The following is a 26480-nucleotide window of genomic DNA, read 5'->3' as shown; positions in this document are numbered from 1 at the left end:
TAGAGGGACAATAGATTGCTGAGTACCAGGCCATTAGCACTGGCAGTTAGCACATTTGGTCATTAGCTAATGACCATCAGCAGCATCGGAGCACAGATTTGGAGAAGCCTAGTTACCATGATTAAACGATCACGTGGAATTTGACTGTGTGACCGCAGGTGTGGCGGTAATACAGTCACCATAACAGCTCGAGCTGAAACACAAACTCAGAATTGTGATTTTAAAGGCCCAGTGCAGTTCCTGGGTTTTAATATATACAGTATATTTCCGCACCATGAGTTTGGAATAATATTGTGAAAATGATAATAATGCCCTTTTAGTGTAAGAGCTGTTTGAAAAGACTGCCTGAAATTTCTGTCTGTTTTGGTGGGTTGGAGTTTTAGTCTTCCATGGTGACATCACCATGCAGTAAATTAGTTAATAGTCCAATAAGAAAGAGTTCCAAACCTCTCTGCCAATAACAACCAGTTTTCAGTTTTCTCCTCCGCACTCAGACCACTCCCAGACAGTCCTGTCAAACATCTTGCTGGAGAAATTGCTCTTGCTATGAAGCAAGAGCAATTTTCTTTTTGACCATTTTCATTGAAAACCATCATAGTAAAGTACCTCATTGTTACTCAGAAATGATTTGATATTGAGATAAAAGCAGCTGCTTTGGACCTTTAAAACTGTAACACTGATAGTGTCTGATTCCCTGACAGCACTTACAGGGCTTGAGCAGTTAAAGAGAAGACTCTTCCATCAGCTGTTTTCCTTGATACTCTCTAGGGATAGGGCTGGGATAGGGCTGGGGGAGGGCTGGGATAGGGCTGGGATAGGGCTGGGATAGGGCTGGCGGACACGAGTCATGACGCTAGTCAAATTCCATGTGAACCGTTTTGTCGCAATAATTAGGCTTCTCCAAGCTCTGATGCTGCTGATGGTCATTAGTAGCCTACCAAACTTGCTAAATGCCTGGTACTCAGCACTCTATTGTCCCTCTAATCACTCTGACATCAATGCAAAAGTATTCAGAAATCTAATCAAATACTTCATGAGAGCCCATGTGCTCATGTTGCGCAACATTTCTGTAGGCTATGCAATTTCGTGAGAAAACAGAGTTTTGATGGTCTCAATTATTAAGAGGAGGATCCTATCAGCTTTTATAGGCTAGGCCTACTATATTTATTTCTAAACTTTACTAATATTAAGCACATTGCTTCTCTTTACAACAGGAGTGTAGCCTATCTGGCTGGCATGAAAATGAACCACAGGAAAGCGTCCTCCTTTCGCTATTTTTTAAATATTTTTAATCCCCTGCCCGTTTCGAGACAGGTGCATGATAATGGTGCATTCTAAATCAAAACAAATTTCACACATGTATGTTTTTGTACATGTAAAGACAAGATTAAATCAAGAATAGTTTAATGGGTGACAATATTAGCCTATCACTTGTGAATTATATATTATCACTTGTGAATGATGCCCAGCTTGTGCTCAGTAAGTTTTTTTTGCAACTTTTTCAAATCATAATCACACACCTCATGTAGTTTTGGTAAGGTTTGTATCACGACTAAAGTGGACAAATAACTTCTTAAAATTAAGCACATTAATCCACTTTACCATGGGTGTAGAGCTGGTATACATTTGTTTTTTTGGTACTTTTTACCCCTTTTTCGTGATATCCAATTGGTAGTTACAGTCTTGTCCCATCGCTGCAACTCCCGTACGAACTCGGGAGAGGCGACGGTCAAGAGCCATGAGTCCTCCGAAACATGACCCCGCCAAGCCGCACTGCTTCTTGACACACAATTCTAAGCAAATCTTTTCTGCTAAATTAACTAATGTAGCGCACAGCCATATGTAGCCCACAGCCCACAGCCATAGCCAGATCAGGGCCTAACATAAGGACAACTGTTTAAAGAGTTACCATCTCCCAAATTAAACTCTGAAGATCTTTACCTATCACATCCATAAAGCAGTCAACATATTAATGATAACCTTTTATCATATCATCATTCTGAACAGTCGTAACCTTCTTGGATCTGCAAAAACGCCAGCCTTACTTATGATTCAGCACTACATAAATTGGTTTAATTATTTATTTACTAGCTAACTAAATAATAACACAGATTAAACATACACACTTCATACATGATTAAAGGTCCCTAGTGGACTGACACAATATGGTGGCTTTTTACATAACAACATGGAGAGGGAGAGAGAGAAAAAGAGAGAAAGAGACACTTATCATTGATACATTTTAAAAACTATTCTCACAGTAATCATATACTTTGCACACGAACCACCACCCTTTTGGAATAAGAAATCATGAATGTATTTATGTTTGAATGTCTTTGTCCGTCATGTAGTCCTGAACAGAACTAAAGAGTTCACTCTGTTCCATTCGCTCCTGAAGCTGCTTATTTGAAGATAGGCTAGCCAGCCGTGTTGATGGTTCCAGTGGGGTAATGAGAGTAGCGCACTACGGTGATTTGAGGAGAGTAGTACAGTTGGATGATTTGAAGAGTAATCGGATGGTCCCACTTAAATGAACTTTTCTAGATATTTGACTTAGGACAGGTAATCAGCTGTACCAGTGATTGTCCGAGAGGGGAGTTTTCTCCTCTCTTCACCTCGTGTTTATAGTCAGAGTTTGAACCACTTTACATGCGCAGCTGCAGCTTGGCGATATTCTGGTATAGTCTGGGAGGTGAGTTAATTTTTTCTTTACCTCATGTTGAGGTTCAAAGTTCCAATCATTTCAAACGTGTAGGCTACTGCCTCACGTTTTTCTGGTCTAATTTTAATTTCGTTACCAATCCTTTTATGCACTCTGGCCGAAGTGGATGGTTCCGTCAGTCTGACTGTAACGATGTGCGCTAAGAGTTGGGAAGCAAGTTCAGGGAGTGAGTTTTTTAATAAATAAACACACCATAATACAAAATGAGAAACATGAACAACGCACAGACATGACACAGGAACAGAAACAATCACGCCTGGGGAAGCAACCAAAGGGAGTGACATAAATAGGGCAGGTAAGCAAGGAGGTGATGGAGTCCAGGTGAGTCTGATGAAGCACAGATGCGTGTAATGATGGTGACAGGTGTGCGCCATAACAAGCAGCCTGGTGACCTAGAGACCGGAGAGGGAGCACACGTGACACTGACACACTCTCTGACCTCACTCAGGGGGTGTCTACTTTATGCACAGTTTATAGGAGATAGATTCTCTTATGGCTCCTAAAATCACATTCCTACTTAATACTTTCATCATTTTTCATATTATATGCATGTATTTGATGGAAACTTGACAGATAAAGGGGATATACTTTCCAAGTTACAGTATTTCCTTTATACCATTTTTAATGACATCACAAAATAACAATCCATTTGAAATGATTATTCACCACTGACCATTCCCCACGTTCTTATGTTAGAAATATTGTTCCAGTATTCGCTTTAGAAACTGTTAGAGTTTCGGCGGGAAGACTGTCTGTTAACAAAGGGATTCCTTTGGTTAATACTGGAGAGGACAAAGGAGAGTCCTCTCCTCCTGTAATTTACAACAACAACAGGGTGTGAACTGTCAACCCCCCAGCAGCTCCCTCCCCCCTTCTGTGGGTGAGAGAGGGCCTGGCTACTGTCATCCACCGCCAAGCTGATCTGACCCATTCTGATCGTCACAGGGCAGTCATGTCACTATGCGTGGAAGCCAGGACATGCTAAATTTGTTTATGTTCATTAACGGTCAATTACCATGAGAACGGCAGTTATTTGCTTGACAATCACCGACTGACAAAATGTCATTACCGCCACAGCCCTATCTAGAGAAAATGAAAAGACCTCTATTTTAGGAGAAGAGCAGCTCAGTTTTCATTGTTGTGGCTCGGGGGTTAAACAGGTTCCATAACACAAGCTGAGACTCTGATTGCAATCAAATACGGGAGATTTCCAACTGTGGTCAATTTGGAGTACTTTTCTTACGCTCTTGGCCCATGATGACCCATATATCAACAACTATTTGTCACTTCACTGAATGCACTGAAATGAGTGAACAAAGCAAAAGTTTTTGCAATGGAAAACAAAAATCTGTGGTCTTATTGGACAAATCATATACAGTGCCTTTGGAAAGTAGTCAGACCCCTTGACTTTTTCCACATTTTGTTAGGTTACAGCCTTATTCTAGAATTGATTAAATTGTTTGTTTTTCATCTCATCAATCTGCACACAATACCCAATAATGAAATAGCAAAAACAGGATTTAGACATTTTTGCTCATTTATAAATAATTTAAAACTGAAATATCACATTTACATAAGTATTCAGACCCTTTACTCAGTACTTTGTTGAAGCAACTTTGGCTGCGATTACAGGCTTGAGTCTTCTTGTGTATGATGCTACAAGCTTGGCACACCTGTATTTGGGGAGTTTCTCCCATTCTTCTCGGCAGATCCTCTCAAGCTCTGTCAGGTTGGATGGGGAGCATTGCTACACAGCTATTTTCAGGTCTCTCCAGAGATGTCCATGCTCTGACTGGGCCACTCAATGACATTCAGAGACTTGCCTCAAAGCCACTCCTGCGTTGTCTTGGCTGTGTGCTTAGGGTTGTTGTCCTGTTAGAAGGTGAACCTTCACCCCAATCTGTGGTCCTGTGTGCTCTAGAGCAGGTTTTCATTAAGGATCTCTCTGTACTTTGCTCCGTTCATCTTTGCCTCGGTCCTGACTAGTCTCCCAGTCCCTGCCGCTGACAAACATCCCCACAGCCTGATGCTGCCACCACCATGCTTCACCGTAGGGAAGGTGCCAGGTTCCCTCCAGAAGTGACGCTTGGCATTCAGGCCAAAGAGTTCAATCTTGGTTTCATTAGACCAGAGAATCTTGTTTTTCATGGTCTGAGTCCTTTAGGTGCCTTTTAGCAAACACCATGCGGGCTGTCATGTGCCTTTTACTGAGGGGTGGATTCCATCAGGCCACTCTACCATAAAGGCCTGATTGGTGGAGTGCTGCATAGATGGTTGTCCTTCTGGAAGGTTCTCCCATCTTCACACAGAGGAACTCTAGAGCTCTGTCATTGTGACCATCGGGTTCTTGGTCACCTCCCTGACCAAGGCCCTTCTCCCCCGATTGCTCAGTTTTGTCATGCGGGCAGCTCTAGGAAGAACTTCTTCCATGATGGTTGCCACTGTGTTCTTGGGGACCTTCAATTCAGCAGAAATTTTTCGGTACCCTTTCCCAGATGTGTGCTTCGACACAATCCCGTCTTGGCGCTCTACGGACAATTCCTTCAACCTCATGGCTTGGTTTTTGCTCTGACAGGCACTGTCAACTGGGAGACCTTATATAAACAGGTGTGCGCCTTTTCAAATCATGTCCAATCAATTGAATGTACCACAGGTGGACTCCAAGTTGTGTACACATCTCAAGGATGATCAACGGAAACAGGATGCACCTAAGCTCAATTTCGAGTCTCATAGCAAAAGGTCTGAATACTTATGTAAATATTCTATTCCTGTTTTTTTATTTTTAATACATTTACAAACATTTCTAAAAACCTTTCACTTTGGAAATATGGGGATTGCTGTAGATTGCTGAATATTTAAAAAATAAAAATGGAAAAATTCAAAGGGTCTGAATACTTTCTGAAGGCACTGTAGCATCTCCCTGTTCAAAACGTTTCCTCCCTAATGAACACGACCCATGTCTATCTTGGTGTCATGGAAAGGCATACTGAAGAAAATAACTATTCTCTCTGTCTGTCCTTCAGGGCTGCTGAAATCCTCTACTCCCTCACCCTGGCCAATATTAGGAGGTCTGGGAAGCGGAATGATTTTCCAGCTGTGGAGAATTACAGACTGCTCACTGAAGCCAGGAGGAACCTGGGCCTGTTCCAGCACCATGACGCTATCGCAGGCACCGGCAAGGACTTGGTAGTGATCGACTACGGTACCAGGTATCACTTTTTTTTATCTTGCTTGTTTTATTCGTTTTCATTGTCTTATTTGATGGGGAGAGATGCAGGTCAAACATGAACACACGGATTAATCAATCATTTAATGGATTGTACCGACATGGTTTTGTGATTATTACCAGCAACGTGCTGTAGACATTGGTTAAATGAAAGTGAACCACTATATATTTGACTCAGAAATTTGACTGCTTTCCTCTGGGCATTTAATTAGAACAAATCTCCCTTCTCAGATTGTTTCATTCCATTTTGAATTTGAAACAAGTGATCGTCAACTCCGCTCACTGGCTGGTGCTGAAGGACAAAAGTGCATACAGTTACAATCCCTCAAAGGCCTTCCTTCAAATGGTGAGTGGAAAAAAACATTGGCGTTTTAATTTCAGTGTTGAAACACAAGGTAGTTAGTTGATTGTACATTGCAAGATTTTAGATTAGTATAGTGATTTTCAAAGGGTGACAGTTTATGGTGGTGGTGTAGGGAGTGAAAGGCATGCAATAGCTACATTTGAAGTGTTTACCAGACTCTACTTTCGGCCAAATCCCTGAAGGAGGCACAACATCAGGATTTGAATATGCAAATTGCCCGGGCAGGAAGTCAACATCAATTTTCAGAGTAATGTAACCTCTTCCACTTCCTTGTTTCGCTACAGCAGCTGAAAAGACGCTTGATATGCATCTCACTCACCCAAACCTAATGAAAATTGTGTTCAAGTGAATGAGCCTTAGATGTTTAAATAGCTTTTCCGTTTTGAAAACCATGACCAATACCACAAAAACAAAATTAAATATTTTGGGGGGAAATGAGTCTATAAGAACTGGATATAGCCTGTGGACTGTGTGTTGGTGTAGCTATACCAGATTGGTGTTCTTTTGCAAATCAACTCTAATCTCATGCACATTTCTCTCAGGATGATATCCAGCCTGCTCAAGATGCCCTGCCTCGAAAAACCGTTCTGAAAATCAGCTCACAGCCTAGGTACAAATCTTCCTCCCTTTTCCCTTACACATTCTGGCTGATATTATGACCCCTTTCATATTGCAAATATGATTTAGAATAAATACAGGAAGTTATAGTCTGGTCAGGTTGAACAATATTAAACCCGATGACAGCTGTGAAATCTTTTCTTTATGACCAATTTGCCTTTCAGACTTTTCAAAGCATTAGCAACTCGTACCAACCTGTCTATTTTCCTCCAGGTCTGTGGTCATCTACAACCCCACGGAGCAGGACCGCACGTCAGTGGTGACTGTGTATGTGAACACTCCCCACGTGCGTGTGGTCACAGACCACGGTCATCCCGTCCCCGCTCAAGTCAGCGCTGTGTGGGACGAACCCACCACAGCCTCCACAGAGGCCTTCCAGGTACAATTGTAAATTTTTTGTCATCAGTGTTTGTATTTAGCCTTTATTTATCCATGTGAATGTTATTTATCGATATTTTTTTATAATGGCAGTGTCAGGTAGGACTATGAGGTCACCACAGAGATTAATTGGAGATTAATTGGAGGTTGATCACCAATGTGTTACCTGTTCATAGTGTTTATTTTTATTTTTTTATGTTCATGTATGCTTTCCCCCACATTATCTCATGTTATGGTGTTTTCTCTTGGGCTCAGTTGTCGTTCACAGCGCAGGTGCCAGCGCTGGGTCTTGGGGTGTACCAGTTAGGTAAGGCTGCGAGCGGCAGAGCGGAGACTGCAGAATACGTCTTCTTTAGGCAGAGCGACGAGCTGTCCGTCAACGTGAAGCACTTCACGGTCAACATCCCCCAGGACGCCTCCACCCCCCTCAGCATCCACAACCCCCACCTCCAGGTCTGGAGCTCCCCCACCACCGGCCTGATGGAGGTAAGACATGCACAGCATAGCATAACAAAGCATACCATTGCACAGTAAAGCATAGCATAGTAAAGAATAGCATAGGAAAGCATAGCATAGCTTAGTAAAGTATAGCATAGCTTAGTAAAGCATAGCATAGCTTAGTAAAGTATAGCATAGCTTAGTAAAGCATAGCACTTCACAACACAGCAGAGCATAACGCAGAACTCCTGCAAAAGTGCTATATAATTAAATACCAAAAACTATGTTTTAAGTGAGAAGTAGGCATTGGTCTGAAGCCGAAAAAGAAAGGAAATTCACACGAGCACCACAATGCGTACTTCACCCATGCTCTACCAAGGTTTTGCATCACACAGCTTTGACCTACTACGGTAGCTATGTTGGTCTATTGTACTTACAACAATGTGTAGGCAGGTTGCTTCAAACCTTCTCAAACAGCCTAATTCATACTCTTAGAGGAGGTGGTCCCAGAATAATGTGATTTGTACCACATACAAGCTAATGTATTGCATTCTTCCCACCCCACACTAAGACCCCCATTCCACTACCTTTTCATGCTTTTGTTTTATTATATGAAAGCAGGCTTTGCTTATATTGTCACATTCTGACCATAGTTCTTGTGTGTTTTACTTGTTTTAGTGTTGGTCAGGACGTGAGCTGGGTGGGCATTCTATGTTGTGTGTCTAGTTTGTCTGTTTCTATGTTTGGCCTAATATGGTTCTCAATCAGAGGCAGGTGTTTTGTGTTGTCTCTGATTGGGAATCATATTTAGGTGGCTTGTTTTGTGTTGGGGTTTATGGGTGGTTGTTTCCTGTCTTTGTGTTCGTTTCACCAGAGAGGACTGTTTCGGGTTGTTATTTTTGTATTTTGTAAGTGTTCAGACGAAGAGGACGAAGGCTGCCGTTACATTTATAGTTACAACACCATCAGGCTTGCTTGAGTGAGCAGTTTTGTCTTGTAGTAATGTGGTGCCTGCCTGTATTTCCTTAAACCTTTATTTTAACAATACATGTCATTGAAAAAGACATATATTTCGTAACATATTTTGGGGTGAGTAGGTACCCAACATAAGAACAGGAGGTGGTGTGTTCGACTCAGTCACTCATACAGATATAGAGGTCTATAGAGCCTGTCTGCATTCCTGATTTCTGTAACTGTTAGCTTACCTGTGTAGTATTTACATAAGCTCAGAACCACTTGTTTTTCAAACAGGGCCCTGTTTTATCAACTGCTGTGCTGATCAATGGGCAGTTTATCGCCTTTGTCAAAAGACTATGTAGCTTAAAGTAATACGTGTATTTTGTATTTATTTTTGCATTACAGATGATGACGCTACAATAATACACATTTACAATAGGCCTGTATCTGAAAAATACGGACATACTAATGATATATATTATTTTAATAGCAGGACACTGCAAAGTCCATTATCCCTCTGAATAGTATGAATTAGGCTGTTTGAGAAGGTTTGAATCCAGAGCAATCTGCCTACACATCGCTGGAAGTAAAATAGACAAACCTAGCTACTGTAGTAGGTCAAAGCTGTGTGCTGCAAAACCTTGGTAGAGCATGGGTGAAGTACGCATTGTGGTGCTCAGGTGAATTTCAGATCAATGCCGACTTCTCACCTAAAACATCATTTTATTGTTTTTAATTTCCAAGGTTTTTACACCGGAAGGTGACTACTACTGAAGAAAGGCATAGTACTACATTACCTGTAAACAACAATGAGTTATTACAAAAAATAAGATTTACAATGAAATGTACATTCATCAGATATAGTAAACGTTGTACATACAATTCAGGCATGGCCACGACTGCTCTTGAAGAGCTACAAGGTTATGCAGGCTTTCTTGTTCAAGCACAGTTCTACCACACCTGTACAAAATAATTTTAAGAATACATATTTACAAATCTGACATTGGATAGGCGGTCTAATCCTTTAGCTACAAATGTTCTTAGTAATGTACACAGCAGTCCAACTCCAGTAAAAGAGCACACATTGCCACATTTATAAATGGCATCTATCCTGGCCATTAAGCAGGCTGGGGCATTCCCTGCAGCACGAAGATTGGTGTAGAGGTCCACTGCTCTTGTGTGCACGTCAGGAGAGGGGGTAATCAAATGCTTGTTTAACAATTCAACTGCAGAGCTGATAAGTCTGCCTATGCGCAAGTCTCTGCCATTAAGCAGTGTGTCCCTGGGATGTACTGTAGGGATGGCGTGCATCTGACGGATGAGGGCAACGACATCCTCCTTGAGAGATTGAGAGCTGGTCTCTCCACCGTTATCTCCTACGTAGTAGCAAGACGCGCACTCTAGTACTACGTACACGTCACACTCCCTGTCCCTTGCCACTCAAAAATGCCCATCAAACCCAAATTATCTTTTTAAGAGACCCCTAATAAATGAAAATTAGCACACACCGTGCGTGCACGCAACAGTGTGTGTGTCGGGAAAGGGAGGGGAATGTCAAAAACTATACACGAAAGAGAATGGTCAAAATATCAGGACGGTGACGCTAACCTGTACGTTACAATCCCTGTTAGCTAGCTTATTTGTTTGTCCTCTGATTACACACAAGTGTCCAAGTCAGCAGTTTACACAGATGACTTCAGCCATATGAAAAACCTTCCATAGCAAACTATACCTAGCTAGCTAGCACCCTCTTTTTGCTTCTCATCCAACTGGTGTTAGCTAGCTAGCTTCAGCTGCTAACCTTCTACTAGTTAGCTATTACTGTTGCGCAGCAGCCGAGTTGCTCAACCTGGTTTTAGATCTCTGAGATTCGGCTGAAAAGATGTTAGCATTGTCAGAAACGCTACAAAAAGGTAGCACATTGTTGGTTTTTATTGGGCAGAAATGTGAATCAGGGGCGGCAGGTAGCCTAGTGGTTAGAGCATTGGGCTAGTAACTGAAAGGTTGCTGGATCAAATCCCCGACCTGACAAGGTAAAAATCTGTCGTTCTGCCCCTGAACAAGGCAGTTAACCCCGGTAGGCCGTCATTGTAAATACGAATTTGTTCTTAACTGATTTGCCTAGTTAAATAAAGGTTAAATAAAAATTAAATGTGCATGCGAGGGTGGTAAATTGTGAATTTAATAAAAACTGTTACACCTACAAACATATTAAATCCGAATGGATCTAAGTCTAATGGTCACCTTATGGACGCTGTAGCCTCGTTTTAATCGACATCTAAAAACTGAGCTAGGTTTGGGCAAAAAATTGTCTGACAACCCTAACGTTAACAACCCTGTCAGAAATCCGGTATAGTGGTTCTCGGTAACAGCCGGACGGATCATGACGAGAGGCGGGGAGTGTGTTGTACCTCCAATCAAATTGGTTTAGAATTTTCTTAGACATTGGTGTCATATTGGCTTAGATAGGATGCTAGAGAGATTTGAATTTACATTGAGCTTCAATCAATCCCAGACTATAGTCGTGGTGACCGGCGCGACAATAATTCAAGCCTATCAGAGTCATGAAGTATTTAGTGACTGTGACCTGCACTGAAAGGTCGCAAGGAATGTATCACACTTCTAGACTGTTAATGGTACTGACATGGTATCAAACCAGGGTCGTCTGTGTGACAGAGGACTACATTCTTCCTCTGAGCTAAAGCATAGGCTTGAGTTCTCGGAAACAAAACAAGTCTTCAGGTCTCAGGCGAGATTAGTCGTCACACAAGCTCACCACATTGTTCCCAAAACCACCTCAACAACACAGGATACAGTCTGTGTAGTATTACGACGGTATATCCGTCAGCTCTCTTTATTCATGTCAAGCTGCCAATGTAATTTTGATGATGCAAGTGTTGAATCCGACCTTCTTCTGACTGACGCCCTCAGAGATTGAAGCTGAAAGAGGACGGCTCAGAACACCAGATCAAGGTGGAGTTTGCGTGGTACGGCACAACCAGCAACCGAGATAAAAGCGGAGCCTACTTGTTCCTGCCCGACGGGGAAGCCAAGGTAACTCGGCAACTTTATTCAACGTGATTGATTCTCCTTTGTCAACGTGTAGCATTACAGCTGCACTGAAACCTTGTAAAGAAGAGAGTGCTTTCAGCTCTTACAGTAAAGGGAAAGGAGATACCACGTCAGCTGCACAACGGAATGCATTCAACCCGAAATGTGTCTTCTGCATTTAACTCAACCACTCTGAATCAGAGAGTAGTTCTGTTACCACAGTTTCCCTCTCTGTTCTCCCTTATTTGTGCTCCCTTGCCGGCACACTCTCTGTAGGGGGTATTATTGGCAGAGGATGGATGGGAGATGGTGTTAGGAGTGATTTGATTCCCGTTGATTTTCTGTGCTCCTCCAGATGTACTCTCCCGCCCGGTCTCCAGTGATAAGGGTTACCAAGGGATCTGTGTTCTCTGAGATCACCACTACCTTCGATCATGTGACGCACACTCTACGCCTCTATCATGTTCAAGGTAGTGATGGAATGTGTGTGTGTGTGCGCATGTGTGGCCAGTCTACAATTGACCTTGATCAGTGACATCAACTGAAAGCAGTTGTACAAACATGCATGAGACCTTTGTATCTTTGTATTTTGTATCAAAATCAGAAGAAGTTGAAACATCAAAAACACTCTGAAATGTAATGTTTGTCTTTGAAATGGGAGAAGATCCAAAACCCTGTCTGTAGATGTGTTAAAGGGATTTTGATTCCTGTTTATTAACCAATTCAATTAAAACACTCTGCCCATAAATAAGAATTTGTAAGATAATTATCAGCATAAAATGGACAGATACCAGTCTTAAAATCAATCAATCAATAGCGTTTATTCTCGAGAGTACTGAATCATAGTACAATTTACATCAGGTTATATAATAAAGATGATGTCATAGGTTTTAATGTCCAACCTCCTCTCGGATACAATGGCAATACAGTTCGAGTTCTCATTACTGTCTGCTACCTGTTAAACTATCTACAACCAACCCAAGGTCTTTCCCCTCCCTGGGTAGAGACATCATTCTAGCCTGTCTGAAGATAAACCCATTCTTTCTAAACAAGGAACACATAACATTCAACATTTATGAGTTATAATTCTAAGTCAAATGTATACATATTTTAGTCATTAAACACAAAAATCCCGTAACAAGATGAGCCCCACGAAGACTCCCTCAGTGAGCCTACTAGGATAGTCAAGAGAGAAGGAGAGAGAGTGCAAAACCTTTTGAATGGCTCGCTTTCGTAGAGAAAATCTGTGTTGTTCTGTTGCGTGCTTGTCGATAAAAAGGAAGCTGCAGTCATGCTACCCAGGAGAAGGAGCCCCTGAAGGGCTGCATGTCATCACACAGCCAAACAGGCCTTAATTGGACCCAGCATGCAGATTTCTTACTGAAGAATGGTTTCATTGCATATTTTGACCTGAGGGTACAGTATATAGAGATACAGTATACATGTTGCGAGACGTATCACTATAGTTGTAATTGACCCATTTGGAATTCTTCACTGTGACATTGGTCCTCTATTAGTGTATTTACGATATTTAACGGCTCAATGTTGAGACCCAATTTACTTTTACTGCTTTTGCATTCACCCAAAGTCTATGTACTGTAACTGTGGATTTTTTCTTCTTAGATATATTTATTCATGTTTTGCATTATTTCTGGGGGTATGTTTATTTATTTTTTCTTCTGAAGAACTGGGGCAAATGTGTTCAACTGTTTTTCCTCTCAGTGGATTAATTAAGTTAGGTATGCAAAATGATATCAAACAATGTAAGATGTATTCCCAAAAAATGTACAGTACCAGTCAAAAGTTTGGACACACCTACTCATTCAAGGTTTATTTTAAAATGTGTACTATTTTCTACATTGTAGAATAATAGTGAAGACATCAAAACTATGAAATAACACATATGGAATCATGTACAGTCGTGGCCAAAAGTTTTGAGAATGACACAAATATTAATTTTCACAAAGTCTGCTGCCTCAGTTTGTATGATGGCAATTTGCATATATTTTTTTACATTTTACATTTTTAAGTCATTTAGCAGACGCTCTTATCCAGAGCGACTTACAAATTGGAAAGTTCATACATATTCATCCTGGTCCACCCGTGGCGAATGAACCCACAACCCTGGCGTTGCAAGCGCCATGCTCTACCAACTGAGCCACACTGAGCCACACGGGACCATATACTCCAGAATGTTATGAAGAGTGATCAAATGAATTGCATTTAAGTCCCTCTTTGCCATGCAAATGAACTGAATCCCCCAAAAACATTTCCACTGCATTTCAGCCCTGCCACAAAAGGACCAGCTGATATCATGTCAGTGATTCTCTCGTTAACACAGGTGTGAGTGTTGACGAGGACAAGGATGGAGATCACTCTGTCATGCTGATTGAGTTCAAATAACAGACTGGAAGCTTCAAAAGGAGCGTGGTGCTTGTAATCTTTGTTCTTCATCTGATAACAATGGTTACCTGCAAGGAAACAAGTGCCGTCATCATTGCTTTGCACAAAAAGGGCTTCACAGGCAAGGATATTGCTGCCAGTAAGATTGCACCTAAATCAACCATTTATCAGATCATCAAGAACTTCAAGGAGAGCGGTTCAATTGTTGTGAAGAAGGCTTCAAGGCGCCCAAGAAAGTCCAGCAAGCGCCAGGACCGTCTCCTAAAGTTGATTCAGCTGCGGGATCGGGGCACCACCAGTACAGAGCTTGCTCAGGAATGGCAGCAGGCAGGTGTGAGTGCATCTGCACGCACAGTGAGGCGAAGACTTTTGGAGGATGGCCTGGTGTCAAGAAGGGCAGCTAAGAAGCCACTTCTCTCCAGGAAAAACATCAGGGACAGACTGATATTCTGCAAAAGGTACAGGGATTGGACTGCTGAGGTCTGGGGTAAAGTCATTTTCTCTGATAAATCCCCTTTCCGATTGTTTGGGGCATCCAGAAAAAAAGCTTGTCCGGAGAAGACAAGGTGAGCGCTACCATCAGTCCTGTGTCATGCCAATAGTAAAGCATCCTGAGACCATTCATGTGTGGGGTTGCTTCTCAGCCAAGGGAGTGGGCTCACTCACAACACATCCTCCGAGAGCAACTTCTCCCAACCATCCAGGAACAGTTTGGTGTCGAACAATGCCTATTCCAGCATGATGGAGCACCTTGCCATAAGGCAAAAGTGATAACTAAGTGGCCCGGGGAACAAAACATCGATATTTTGGGTCCATGGCCAGGAAACTCCCCAAACCTTAATCCCATTGAGAATTTGTGGTCAATCCTCAAGAGTCGGGTAGACAAACAAAACCCCACAAATTCTGACAAACTCCAAGCATTGATTATGCAAGAATGGGCTACCATCGGTCAGGATGTGGCCCAGAAGTTAATTGAAAGCATGCCAGGGCGGATTGCAGAGGCCTTGAAAAAGAAGGGTCAACACTGCAAATATTGACTCTTTGCATCAACTTCATGTAATTGTCAATAAAAAGCCTTTGACACTTATGAAATTATCACGTTCGTCGTAACATTTAAGTGAGGAGGACCAAGGCGCAGCGTGATAACAATACATTCTCTCTTTAATGAAGACAAAAACGAAACGAACACTATACAAACTAATCAAAACAACAAACGTGAAGCTATACAAACAATAAGTGCAGACACTGGCAACTTACACATAGACATAGACAATCACCCACAAACTACCTAATGACTATGGCTGCCTAAATATGGCTCCCAATCAGAGACAACGATAGACAGCTGTCTCTAATTGAGAACCAATCTAGGCAACCATAGACATACAAACACCTAGACTAAACACTGCCCCATAAACATACAAAAAACCCTAGACAATACAAAACACATACATCCCCCATGTCACACCCTGGCCTAACTAAAATAATAAAGAAAACATAGATAACTAAGGCCAGGGCGTGACAGAAATGCTTGTAATTATACTTCAGTATTCCATAGTAACATCTGACAAAAATATCTAAAGACACTGAAGCAGCAAACTTTGTGGAAATTAATATTTGTGTCATTCTCAAAACTTTTGGCCACGACTGTAGTAACCAAAAAAGTGTTAAACAAATCAAAAATATATTTTATATTTGAGATTCTTCAAAGTAGCCACCCTTTGCCTTGATGACAGCTTCGCACAATCTTGGCAATCTCTCAACCAGCTTCACCTGGAATGCTTTTCCAATCGTCTTGAAGGAGTTCCCACATATGCTGAGCACTTGTTGGCTGCTTTTCCTTCGCTCTGCGGTCCAACTCATCCCAAACCATCTCAATTGGGTTGAGGTCAGTGATTGTGGAGGCCAGGTCATCTGATGCAGCACTCCATCACTCTCATTCTTGGTTAAATAGCCCTTACACAGCCTGGAGGTGTGTTTTGGGTCATTGTCCTGTTGAAAAACAAATGATAGTCCCACTAAGCACAAACCAGATGGTATGGCGTATCGCTGCAGAATGCTGTGGTAGCCATGCTGTTTAAGTGTGCCTTGAATTGTAAATAAATCACTGACAGTGTCACCAGCAAAGCACTCCCACACCCTCCTCCATGCTGCACGGTGGGAACCACACATGCGGAGGTCATCCATTCACATACTCTGCGTCTCAAGAGACAAGACAAGACGGTTGGAACCTAAAATCTTAAATTTCCACCATTCTAATGTCCATTGCTTGTGGAAAGTTTTAAGTTCCTCGGGGTACTTATCACGGACAAACTGAAATGGTCCACCAACACAGACAGCGTGGTGAAGAAGGCGCAGCAGCGCCTCTTCAACCTCAGGAGGCTGAAGAAATTCGGCTTGTCACCAAAAACACTCACAAACTTTTACAGATACACAATCGAGAGCATCCTGTTGGGCTGTATCACCGCCTGGTACGGCAACTGCTCTGCCCACAACCGTAAGGCTCTCCAGAGGGTAGTGAGGTCTGCACAACGCATCACCGGGGGCAAACTACCTGCCCTCCAGGACACCTACACCACCCGATGTCACAGGAAAGCCATAAAGATAATCAAGGACAACAACCACCCGAGCCACTGCCTGTTCACCCCGCTATCATCCAGAAGGCAAGGTCAGTACAGGTGCATCAAAGCGGGGACCGAGAGACTGAAAAAACAGCTTCTATCTCAAGGCCATCAGACTGTTAAACAGCCATCACTAACATTGAGTGGCTGCTGCCAACATACTGACTCATCTCTAGCCACTTTAATAATGAAAAATTTATGTAATAAATGTATCACAAGCCACTTTAACCAATGCCACTTTATATAATGTTTACATACCCTACATTACTCATCTCATATGTATATACTGTACTCTATACCATCTACTGCATCTTGCCTATGCTTTTCGTTCATCGCTTATTCATATATTTTTATGTACATATTCTTATTCATTCCTTTACACTTGTGTGTATAAGGTAGTTGTTGTGAAATTGTTAGGTTAGATTACGTGTTAGATATTACTGCATGGCCGGGACAAGAAGCACAAGCATTTCGCTACACTTGCATTAACATCTGCTAACCATATGTACAGTGGGGCAAAAAAGTATTTAGTCAGCCACCAATTGTGCAAGTTCTCCTACTTAAAAAGATGAGAGAGGCCTGTAATTTTCATCATAGGTACACTTCAACTATAACAGACAAAATGAGAGAAAAAAAATCCAGAAAATCACATTGTAGGATTTTTTATGAATTTATTTGCAAATTATGGTGGAAAATAAGTATTTGGTCACCTACAAACAAGCAAGATTTCTGGCTCTCACAGACCTGTAACTTCTTCTTTAAGAGGCTCCCCTGTCCTCCACTCGTTACCTGTATTAATGGCACCTGTTTGAACTTGTTATCAGTATAAAAGACACCTGTCCACAACCTCAAACAGTCACACTCCAAACTCCACTATGACCAAGACCAAAGAGCTGTCAAAAGACACCAGAAACAAAATTGTAGACCTGCACCAGGCTGGGAAGACTGAATCTGCAATAGGTAAGCAGCTTGGTTTGAAGAAATTAACTGTGGGAGCAATTATTAGGAAATGGAAGACATACAAGACCACTGATAATCTCCCTCGATCTGGGGCTCCACGCAAGATCTCACCCCGTGGGGTCAAAATGATCACAAGAACGGTGAGCAAAAATCCCAGAACCACACGGGGGGACCTAGTGAATGACCTGCAGAGATCTGGGACCAAAGTAACAAAGCCTACCATCAGTAACACACTACGTCGCCAGGGACTCAAATCCTGCAGTGCCAGACGTGTCCCCCTGCTTAAGCCAGTACATGTCCAGGCCCGTCTGAAGTTTGCTAGAGAGCATTTGGATGATCCAGAAGAAGATTGGGAGAATGTCATATGGTCAGATGAAACTAAAATAGAACTTTTTGGTAAACTCAACTCGTCGTGTTTGGAGGACAAAGAATGCTGAGTTGCATCCAAAGAACACCATACCTACTGTGAAGCATGGGGGTGGAAACATCATGCTTTGGGGCTGTTTTTCTGCAAAGGGACCAGGACGACTGATCCGTGTAAAGGAAAGAATGAATGGGGCCATGTATCGTGAGATTTTGAGTGAAAATCTCCTTCCATCAGCAAGGGCATTGAAGATGAAACGTGGCTGGGTCTTTCAGCATGACAATGATCCCAAACACACCGCCCGGGCAACGAAGGAGTGGCTTCGTAAGAAGCATTTCAAGGTCCTGGAGTGGCCTAGCCAGTCTCCAGATCTCAACCCCATAGAAAATCTTTGGAGGGAGTTGAAAGTCTGTTGCCCAGCAACAGTCCCAAAACATCACTGCTCTAGAGGAGATCTGCATGGAGGAATGGGACAAAATACCAGCAACGGTGTGTGAAAACCTTGTGAAGACTTACAGAAAACATTTGACCTCTGTCATTGCCAACAAAGGGTATATAACAAAGTATTGAGATAAACTTTTGTTATTGACCAAATACTTATTTTCCACCATAATTTGCAAATAAATTCATTAAAAATCCTACAATGTGATTTTCTGGATTTTTTTTTTCTCATTTTGTCTGTCATAGTTGAAGTGTACCTATGATGAAAATTACAGGCCTCTCTCATCTTTTTAAGTGGGAGAACTTGCACAATTGGTGGCTGACTAAATACTTTTTTGCCCCACTGTATGTGACAAAGACATTTTATTTCATTTGATTTGTGTTTCTTGATCCAAGCAAGTCTCTTCTTATTATTTGTGTCCTTTAGTAGTGGTTTCTTTGCAGCAATTCAACCATGAAGGCCTGATTCACGCAGTCTCCTCTGAACAGTCTATTTTGAGATGTGTCTGTTACTTGAACTCTGTGAAGCATTTATTTGGGCTGCAATTTCTGAGGCTGGTAACTCTAATGAACTTATCCTCTTTTTAATTTTCATATTTAACTAGGCAAGTCAGTTAAGAACAAATTCGTATTTACAATGACGGCCTACCCCGGCCAAACCCTAACCCGGACGACACTGGGACAATTGTGTGCCGCCCTATGGGACTCCCAGTCATGGCCGGTTGTGGTACAGCCTGGAATCGAACCAGGGTCTGTAGTGACGCCTCTATTACTAAGATGCAGTGCCTTAGACCGCTGCGCCACTCGGGAGCCCTCTGCAGCAGAGGTAACTCTGGGTCTTCCTTTCCTGTGGCAGTCCTCATGAGAGCCAGTTTCACCATAGCGCTTGATGGTTTTTGCGACTGCGCTTGAAGAAACCTTTTTTTCCCGCATTGACTGACTTTCATGTCTTAAAGTAATGATGGACTGTCATTTCTCTTGCTTATTTGAGCTGTTCTTGACAAAATTATGGACTTGGTCTTTTACCAAATCGGGTTATCTTCTGTATACCACCCCTACCTTGGTCACAACACAACTGATTGGCTCAAACTCATTAAGAAAGAAATTCCACAAATTAACTTTTAACAAGGCACACCTGTTAATTGAAATGCATTCCAGGTGACTACTCATGAAGCTGGTTGAGAGAATGCCAAGAGTGTGCAAAGCTGTCCTAAAGGAAAGTGTGACTCCTTGGAAGAATCTAAAAATAAAATATATTTTGATTTGTTTAACACTTTTTTTGGATACTACATGATTCCATATGTGTTATTTCATAGTTTTGATGTTTTCACCATCATTCTACAATGTAATAAGTAGTACAAATAAAGAAAAAACCCTTGAATGAGTAGGTGTGTCCAAAATTTTGACTGGTACTGTATGTATTCCCAAAAAGTGTATTCGGAGACTCACTAGAAGTATAATTAATATCTCGAAATCAAGTCAAAAGAGGAAGGAAGCTTATAAATATGTGCTGTGAATATGCTCTGTGATTGTGTTAGTGTTCTCTCTCTCTCTCTCTCTCTCTCTCTCTCTCTCTCTCTAGGTGTGGAGGGCCAGGCGGTGGAGATCTGTAACTCGGTAGATATAAGGGGGGAGTTCAACCGTGAAATTACAATGAGGTTAACATCCGATGTGGACAGCAAGGATCGATTCTTCACAGACCTCAACGGATTCCAGGTACTGTTACTGTATGACCTGGTTCTCTCTCTCTCTCACCCCTCCCCTCACTACTCAGGCACTGCCCCCAGATCTTTCAATGAGTGAATGAGAATTGTATTTTGTACACACTGAAGAATAAGTGTACAGGTAAAACGGTCACAGCTCTTCGAGGGCTTACTTAATGAAAAAAGCCACTTTGAAAGGAAATGTAGCCCGACAGTAACCACTGATATTTAAGATAACACAGACACATGCATAGAGTGAAGAAAACACGGACAAAGAGCAACCTTACACAAGGTATACACGGGGGAACATTTTCATTTGAATTTCAAGTAGGAATGCACAATTACAGCCCAGTCCCTAGCTCTCCAGTTGCGAGAAAGCACTCCACAATATAACAGAGCCATATATACCAGAGCAAATAGTGCTTTTCTTGCTTCTGAACTGGAGATTTCTATGCGAGACTGTGCATGGACATTGAGCCTGTCAACAGTTACGACATGAGCAATTAACTATGATACAAATCGCTAGTAGCATTAGCTTGACATCAAATGTACATAGAAACTGGCTGAATGGGGGTATATTAGCTGTCCAAATTCGTAGAAATTACTTCATGGACGTCTTCCATTTTGTCATGACAAAGTTTTGAATTGAAAACGAAAGCTGAAATGCAGATTTAAACGATTACATTTTGTTCAGGGGAGAATCTTTCGACAGATCAGTGTTTGAGCGCCCTTGCCTTTTAAACACTCTGCCATACTTCTAGTGAGAGGCAGTGTTTCCCCTCAAAATCTCAATTTGCGTGTTTTTGGCAGTCGGACCTTACTTTCAGTGATTTAGAGGGATTTACTGCCATCAGAGATTAAATATTTTTTTCCCCGACATAAAACGCTTCACGCAAACAAACAATAAACAACCCAGCTGAACAGCTTCCCGTACCCATTGTAGTCAAAACAAAGACGGTCGGCTTAAGATCCCACTCAACACACTTGCTCACTGGTGATTCAGTATGTGTGGGGCCCTGAGTTTTTCCCTTGTAGGATAAACTCTGGGTCCTTGTTGAAGCCTTTAAAACTTCTTAGGGATAGGCGTCCCGCAACTTCCTGTGAAACTGGAGGGTGCGCAATTCAAATAAATAATCATAACAATTATGGATATTAAACATTTAGGTACATATAAGTGTCTTATATCGGCTGAAAGCTTAAATTCTGTCCGATTTACAGTAGCTATTACAGCGAAAACATGCCATGCGATTGTTTGAGGATGGCGCCCCACATCAAAATATTTTTCCACTGGTACAGGTTTCATACATTCACAAATAACGATTAAATATTCACTTACTTTTTGAAAATCTTCCTCTGATTTCTCTTCCAAAGGGTCCCAGCTATAACATGTAGTGTCGTTTTGTTAGATAAAATCCTTCTTTATATCCCAAAAAGTAAGTTTAGTTGGCGCCATCGATTTGAGTAATCCACTCGTTCAACATGCAGAAGAAATCTACCCCTAAACTTTGTTTCAACAAGTCAAAATACATTTCTATTCACTCCTCAGATACCCTAAAATGTAATCAAACTATAATATTTCTTACGGAAAGAAGTATGTCCAATAGGAAACCGATTTTAGCAGTGGGGTACTGTCTTCATGGGGCGCGCAAACTCGATTTTTCAAGACAGTGCCCCTGTACTAAAACTGATATTTCTTATTCGTTTTTGAAGTTACAAGCCTGAAACATTGAACATAGACTACTGACACCCCGTGGAAGCCATAGGAATTGCATTCAGGGAGCTAATTTTCAATATGACCTTTTACTTGCTTTTCTAAGAGGATGGTCTCTCTGGGGGAAAAAATTCTGGTTGGTTTTTCTTTAGATTTTCTCCTACCATATCTATTGTGTTATATTCTCCTACATTATTTTAACATTTCTTCAAACTTCAAAGTGTTTTCTTTCCAATGGTACTAATTATATGCATATCCTGGCCTGAGCAACAGGCAGTTTACTTGAGCACGTCATTCAGGCGGAAATGGAGAAAAAAGGGGCCTAGCCCTAACTAGGGCCTTGAGGTTTTCCTAGTCAGGTCACATGGTTCCTCAACATCACCTTGATATGTGACCAGAGACGGAAGAGGAAGTGAGACAGCTCACTCGCTCCTTTTATCTGGTTAATCAATTAACTAAGCAGACCAGACCCAGCTGCTATCATAATGGTGCCTATGGGAGAGCCACTCCTTAAGCAGACCGGAACTGTGACATTTTTCTTTTCAATGGTAAAAGTCATCAAATCAAATTTTATTTGTCACATACTTCGTAAACAACAGGTGAAGACTAACAGTGAAATGCTTACTTACGGGCCCTTCCCAACAATGCAGAGAGAAGAAGAAAAAAAAATCTGAAAAAAATGATAACACAATAAATACACAATGAGTAACGATAACTTGGCTATATACACAGGGTACCCGTATCGATGTGCAGGTGTACAAATTAATAGAGGTAAATATGTACATATAGGTAGGGTTAAAGTGACTAGGCAACAGGATAGATAATAAACAGTAGCAACAGCGTATGTGATGAGTCAAAAGATTTAGTGCAAAAAGGGTCAATGCAGATACTCCAGGTAGCTATTTGGTTAACTATTTAACTAACCATTTCGCAGTCTTATGGCTTGGGGGTAGAAGCTGTTCAAGGTCCTGTCGTTTCCAAACTTGGTGCATTGGTACCGTTTGCCGTGCAGTAGCAGAGAGAACAGTCAATGACTTGGGTGGCTGGAGTCTTTGACCATTTTTTGGGCCTTCCTCTGACACCGCCTGGTATAGAGGTCCTGAATGGCAGGGAGCTCGGCCCAGTGATATGCTGGGCTGTACGCACTACCTTCTGTGGCGCCTTGCGGTCGAATGCCAAGCAGTTGACATACCAAGCGATAATGCAGCCAGTCAAGATGCTTTCAATGGTGCAGCTGTACAACTTTTTCCAGATCTGAGGGCCCATCCAAATCTTTTCAGCCTTTTGAGGGGGAAAAGGCATTGCCGTGCTTTCTTCACGACTATGTTAGTGTGTGAGGACCATGTTAATTCTTTAGTGATGTTGACACCGAGGAATTTGACGGTCTGGACCTGCTCCACTATAGCCCAGTGGATGCTCAGCCCTCTGTTTCCTGTAGTCCACGATCAGCTCCTTTGTCTTGCTGACGTTGAGGGAAAAGTTATTGTCCTGGCACCACACTGCCAGGTCACTGACATACTGACATCCTCCTTATAGGCTGTCTCATTGTCGTGCGCGGCCGCGCAGTCATGGGTGAACAGGGAGTACAGGAGGGGACTAAGCATGCACCCCTGGGGGCTCCCGTCTTGAGGGTCAGCGTGGCGGATGTGTTGTGGCCTACCCTCACCACCTGGGGGCGGCCCGTTAGGAAGTCTAGGATCCAGTTGCAGAGGAAGGTGTTCAGTCCCAGGGTTGTGAGCTTAGTGATGAGCTTGGAGGGCACTATGTTATTTTACGCTGAACTGTCTTCAATGAACAGCATTCTCACATAACTGTTCCTTTTGTCCAGGTGGGAAAGGGCAGTGTGGAGCTCAATAAAGATTGCGTAATCTGTGGATTTGTTGGGGCATTATGTGATTCGGAGTGGGTCCAGGGTGTCTGGGATGATGGTGCTGATGAGGGCCATGACCAGCCTTTCAAAGCATTGTGCTACGGGGCGATTGTCATTTAGACAGGTTACCTTGGCATTCTTGGGCACAGGGTTGTCTGCTTGAAACATGTAGGTATTACCGACTGGGTCAGGGAGAGGTTGAAAATGTCAGTGAAGACACTTGCCAGCGCACGAGTGGGACATCTTCATTTATCCACCATCTTTGATGTGATTTTCTCGCAGATCCAGCCTAGAAAAACCATGGCCAAACTTCCCCTCCAGGCAAACTTTTACCCCATGACCAGTATGGCCTACCTTCAGGACCCCGGCACCAGACTGACCCTGCTGACTGCACAGTCCCTGGGCTCCGCCAGCCTCAAGAGTGGTGAGTGCAGGCCGGGGGATTTGTTTTTTGTTGTCTATTGGAAGGAGGGCATCAGTACTTTAAGTGTCCAGGAAAGATTACATCCTTGCTCGGTTCTAAGATTACCATCTGTACAGTGCATAGTGGCATCTGCTATTTTGGCACCAGGATGTGAAAAGGAGAGATATGACTTGATTTAAAATGAGTGCAGTTTCTATCGTGCTGTTTCTTGCCAAGCTATAAATGTATATATACATTTCTGTTATGTGAACAGAAGGCAACGTGATATTGAAATAGATCAACTTTGACCTTTTCCCCTCCAGGCCAATTGGAGGTGATCATGGACCGTCGGCTGAACCAGGATGATAACCGCGGGATGGGCCAGGGCGTCCTGGACAACAAAGTTACTGCCAGCTCCTTCCGCCTGCTACTGGAGAAGAGGGCCAAGACCGATGGGGTACTAATACCAGGAATTTGAAGCAATTTTGTCATTTTCGTAGTTACTGTAGTTTGTAGTTCTATTGTAGGTTTACTGAAGTTCACTGACAATGGAGACTTGATTAAGACGATTAGGGTTCAAACATTGTCATACAGTACGTTATGATCAATCCTCTCTTTTCCTAGTTACTTTTGCACCAGTGTATTGCCCTAACCCGTCCCTGCTTTGATATTTCCAGGGGGAGAAACCCTCTACCCTCAGCTACCCGTCTCTGCTGAGTCATGTGTCGTCGCTGTACCTGAACCACCCTCTGATCCCCATGGCTGTGAGCACGGAGGCAGAGTCCCTGTCTCTGTCCCCCTTAAGCCCTCTGGCCTCATCACTGCCCTGTGACGTCCACTTGGTCAACCTACGCACCATCCAGTCCAAGGTAAAGATTTTCGTATTGCTACATGATAATTTATTCTCTTTTCTCTCTGTGGAGCATAAGGCCGCAACAAGCCTTACATTCTGTTGCTCTTTTACCTGTGTAGTAATGTTTTCATTTACCTTGCATTAACAGGTTGTTACCTAGTGATTTAATCGTTGCGTTGTACTTGCATATTCATGGCGTTCGAGACATTTTTCGAATGAACCGTTCCTTATTCCCCAAAAGAGAAACGCTCACGTCATTTGCTACTGTATTCAAACAATGAATTACTATGTAACATGTTAATACAATGTTGTTGCTACAGTAATTGCAGTGGTACTACATAGGAGCAACTCCTTACAAAGAGTTACCGAGTTTTCTAAAGTGATGACTGCACCGCTGTGTTCTCATAGTCATTGTCTTTAATATGATTAAGCTCATCCCTGACTGTATTGATTACCCTGGCTGTATGGAATACTGGCTTAATTGCTTGTTAGGACAAAACACACACTCAGCACTCCTCCAAGGGGGCTCTCCATTCATTTCCTTATATCATCTCTGTAAATACACTACATCTGTATGTTGTAAGTCTTCTATGATCTCCTCTTTGTTGCTGCATGGCCCATCAACTCTGATGATACCGCCGTCTATCATGTCAAAGATCGAGCTAATTGTTCCGGGATCTGCCGACCAATTTGCTCAATCATCGATTGTAAAGGCACGCTCGGACATCTAATTTGACTCTGAGAACAAATCAAAAGAGGAGACGGGCAGAATCGTTGAATGTGTTTTCGACGAGGGCTTTGTACTAATTTATACGAATACTCACATGATGACACCGCTGCCGCTACTACTAACACACTTAGTATGCACTGTGGCATCTCCATATACTCAGCCAGGAACTGTGGATGTAAAATAAAACGTCTCTGAAAGGGGGATGAAATTGACTGCAGTCCGAACCTGGGTTCAAATACTATTTAAAATCTTTCGATCTTTCTTGTCTGTTATTCCAGATAGGTGGGGTGGAGTTTGCGGTATTGCGACTATTCTATTGGTCCATTCATCCAGACCAGCTCAATAAAGCACAGATAAAGTGTTTGAAATGATGTAGAACAGTATTTGAACCCAGGGTCTGTTGCAGAAGCAGCTCCTCGAACATGGCTGTGGAAATGCAGCTGACCTGTGAAAGGGTGGTCTCTATAATTGCCCCAGTGTTTAGGCTGAAGGGGGGGGGGGAGAACAGGAGGGGTCTTTATGGGGACTGAAGCGTTTCTCACTGGTCCTACAGGAGGAAGGGGGTGGGCCGTCGGACGAGGCAGCTTTGATTCTGCACAGAAAAGGCTTTGACTGTGCCCTCTCGAATAGGAACACAGGGCTACTGTGTGCCACCACGCAGGGGAAGGTA

General features: G+C 42.5%; 1 protein-coding gene across 1 annotated transcript in view; it reads left to right on the top strand.

Annotated features, from left to right (window-relative positions):
- man2a1 (mannosidase, alpha, class 2A, member 1) overlaps nt 1-26480 on the top strand; it is a 77649-nt gene that overhangs the window by 48065 nt on the left and 3104 nt on the right. The window contains exons 10-21 of the mRNA XM_071349984.1: nt 5746-5931; nt 6180-6294; nt 6855-6922; nt 7144-7309; nt 7564-7794; nt 11635-11757; nt 12110-12224; nt 20123-20256; nt 24107-24248; nt 24551-24684; nt 24905-25096; nt 26364-26477. Of these exons, the coding sequence (XP_071206085.1) occupies nt 5746-5931; nt 6180-6294; nt 6855-6922; nt 7144-7309; nt 7564-7794; nt 11635-11757; nt 12110-12224; nt 20123-20256; nt 24107-24248; nt 24551-24684; nt 24905-25096; nt 26364-26477 (1720 nt within the window). The remainder of the gene's footprint in view (nt 1-5745; nt 5932-6179; nt 6295-6854; nt 6923-7143; nt 7310-7563; nt 7795-11634; nt 11758-12109; nt 12225-20122; nt 20257-24106; nt 24249-24550; nt 24685-24904; nt 25097-26363; nt 26478-26480) is intronic.

The sequence above is a fragment of the Salvelinus alpinus genome, chromosome 18 (genome assembly GCF_045679555.1).
Source record: "Salvelinus alpinus chromosome 18, SLU_Salpinus.1, whole genome shotgun sequence".
NCBI lineage: Eukaryota > Metazoa > Chordata > Actinopteri > Salmoniformes > Salmonidae > Salvelinus > Salvelinus alpinus.
Note: the sequence above shows the minus strand (reverse complement) of the source record. Positions and strands in the feature narration are given on the sequence as shown.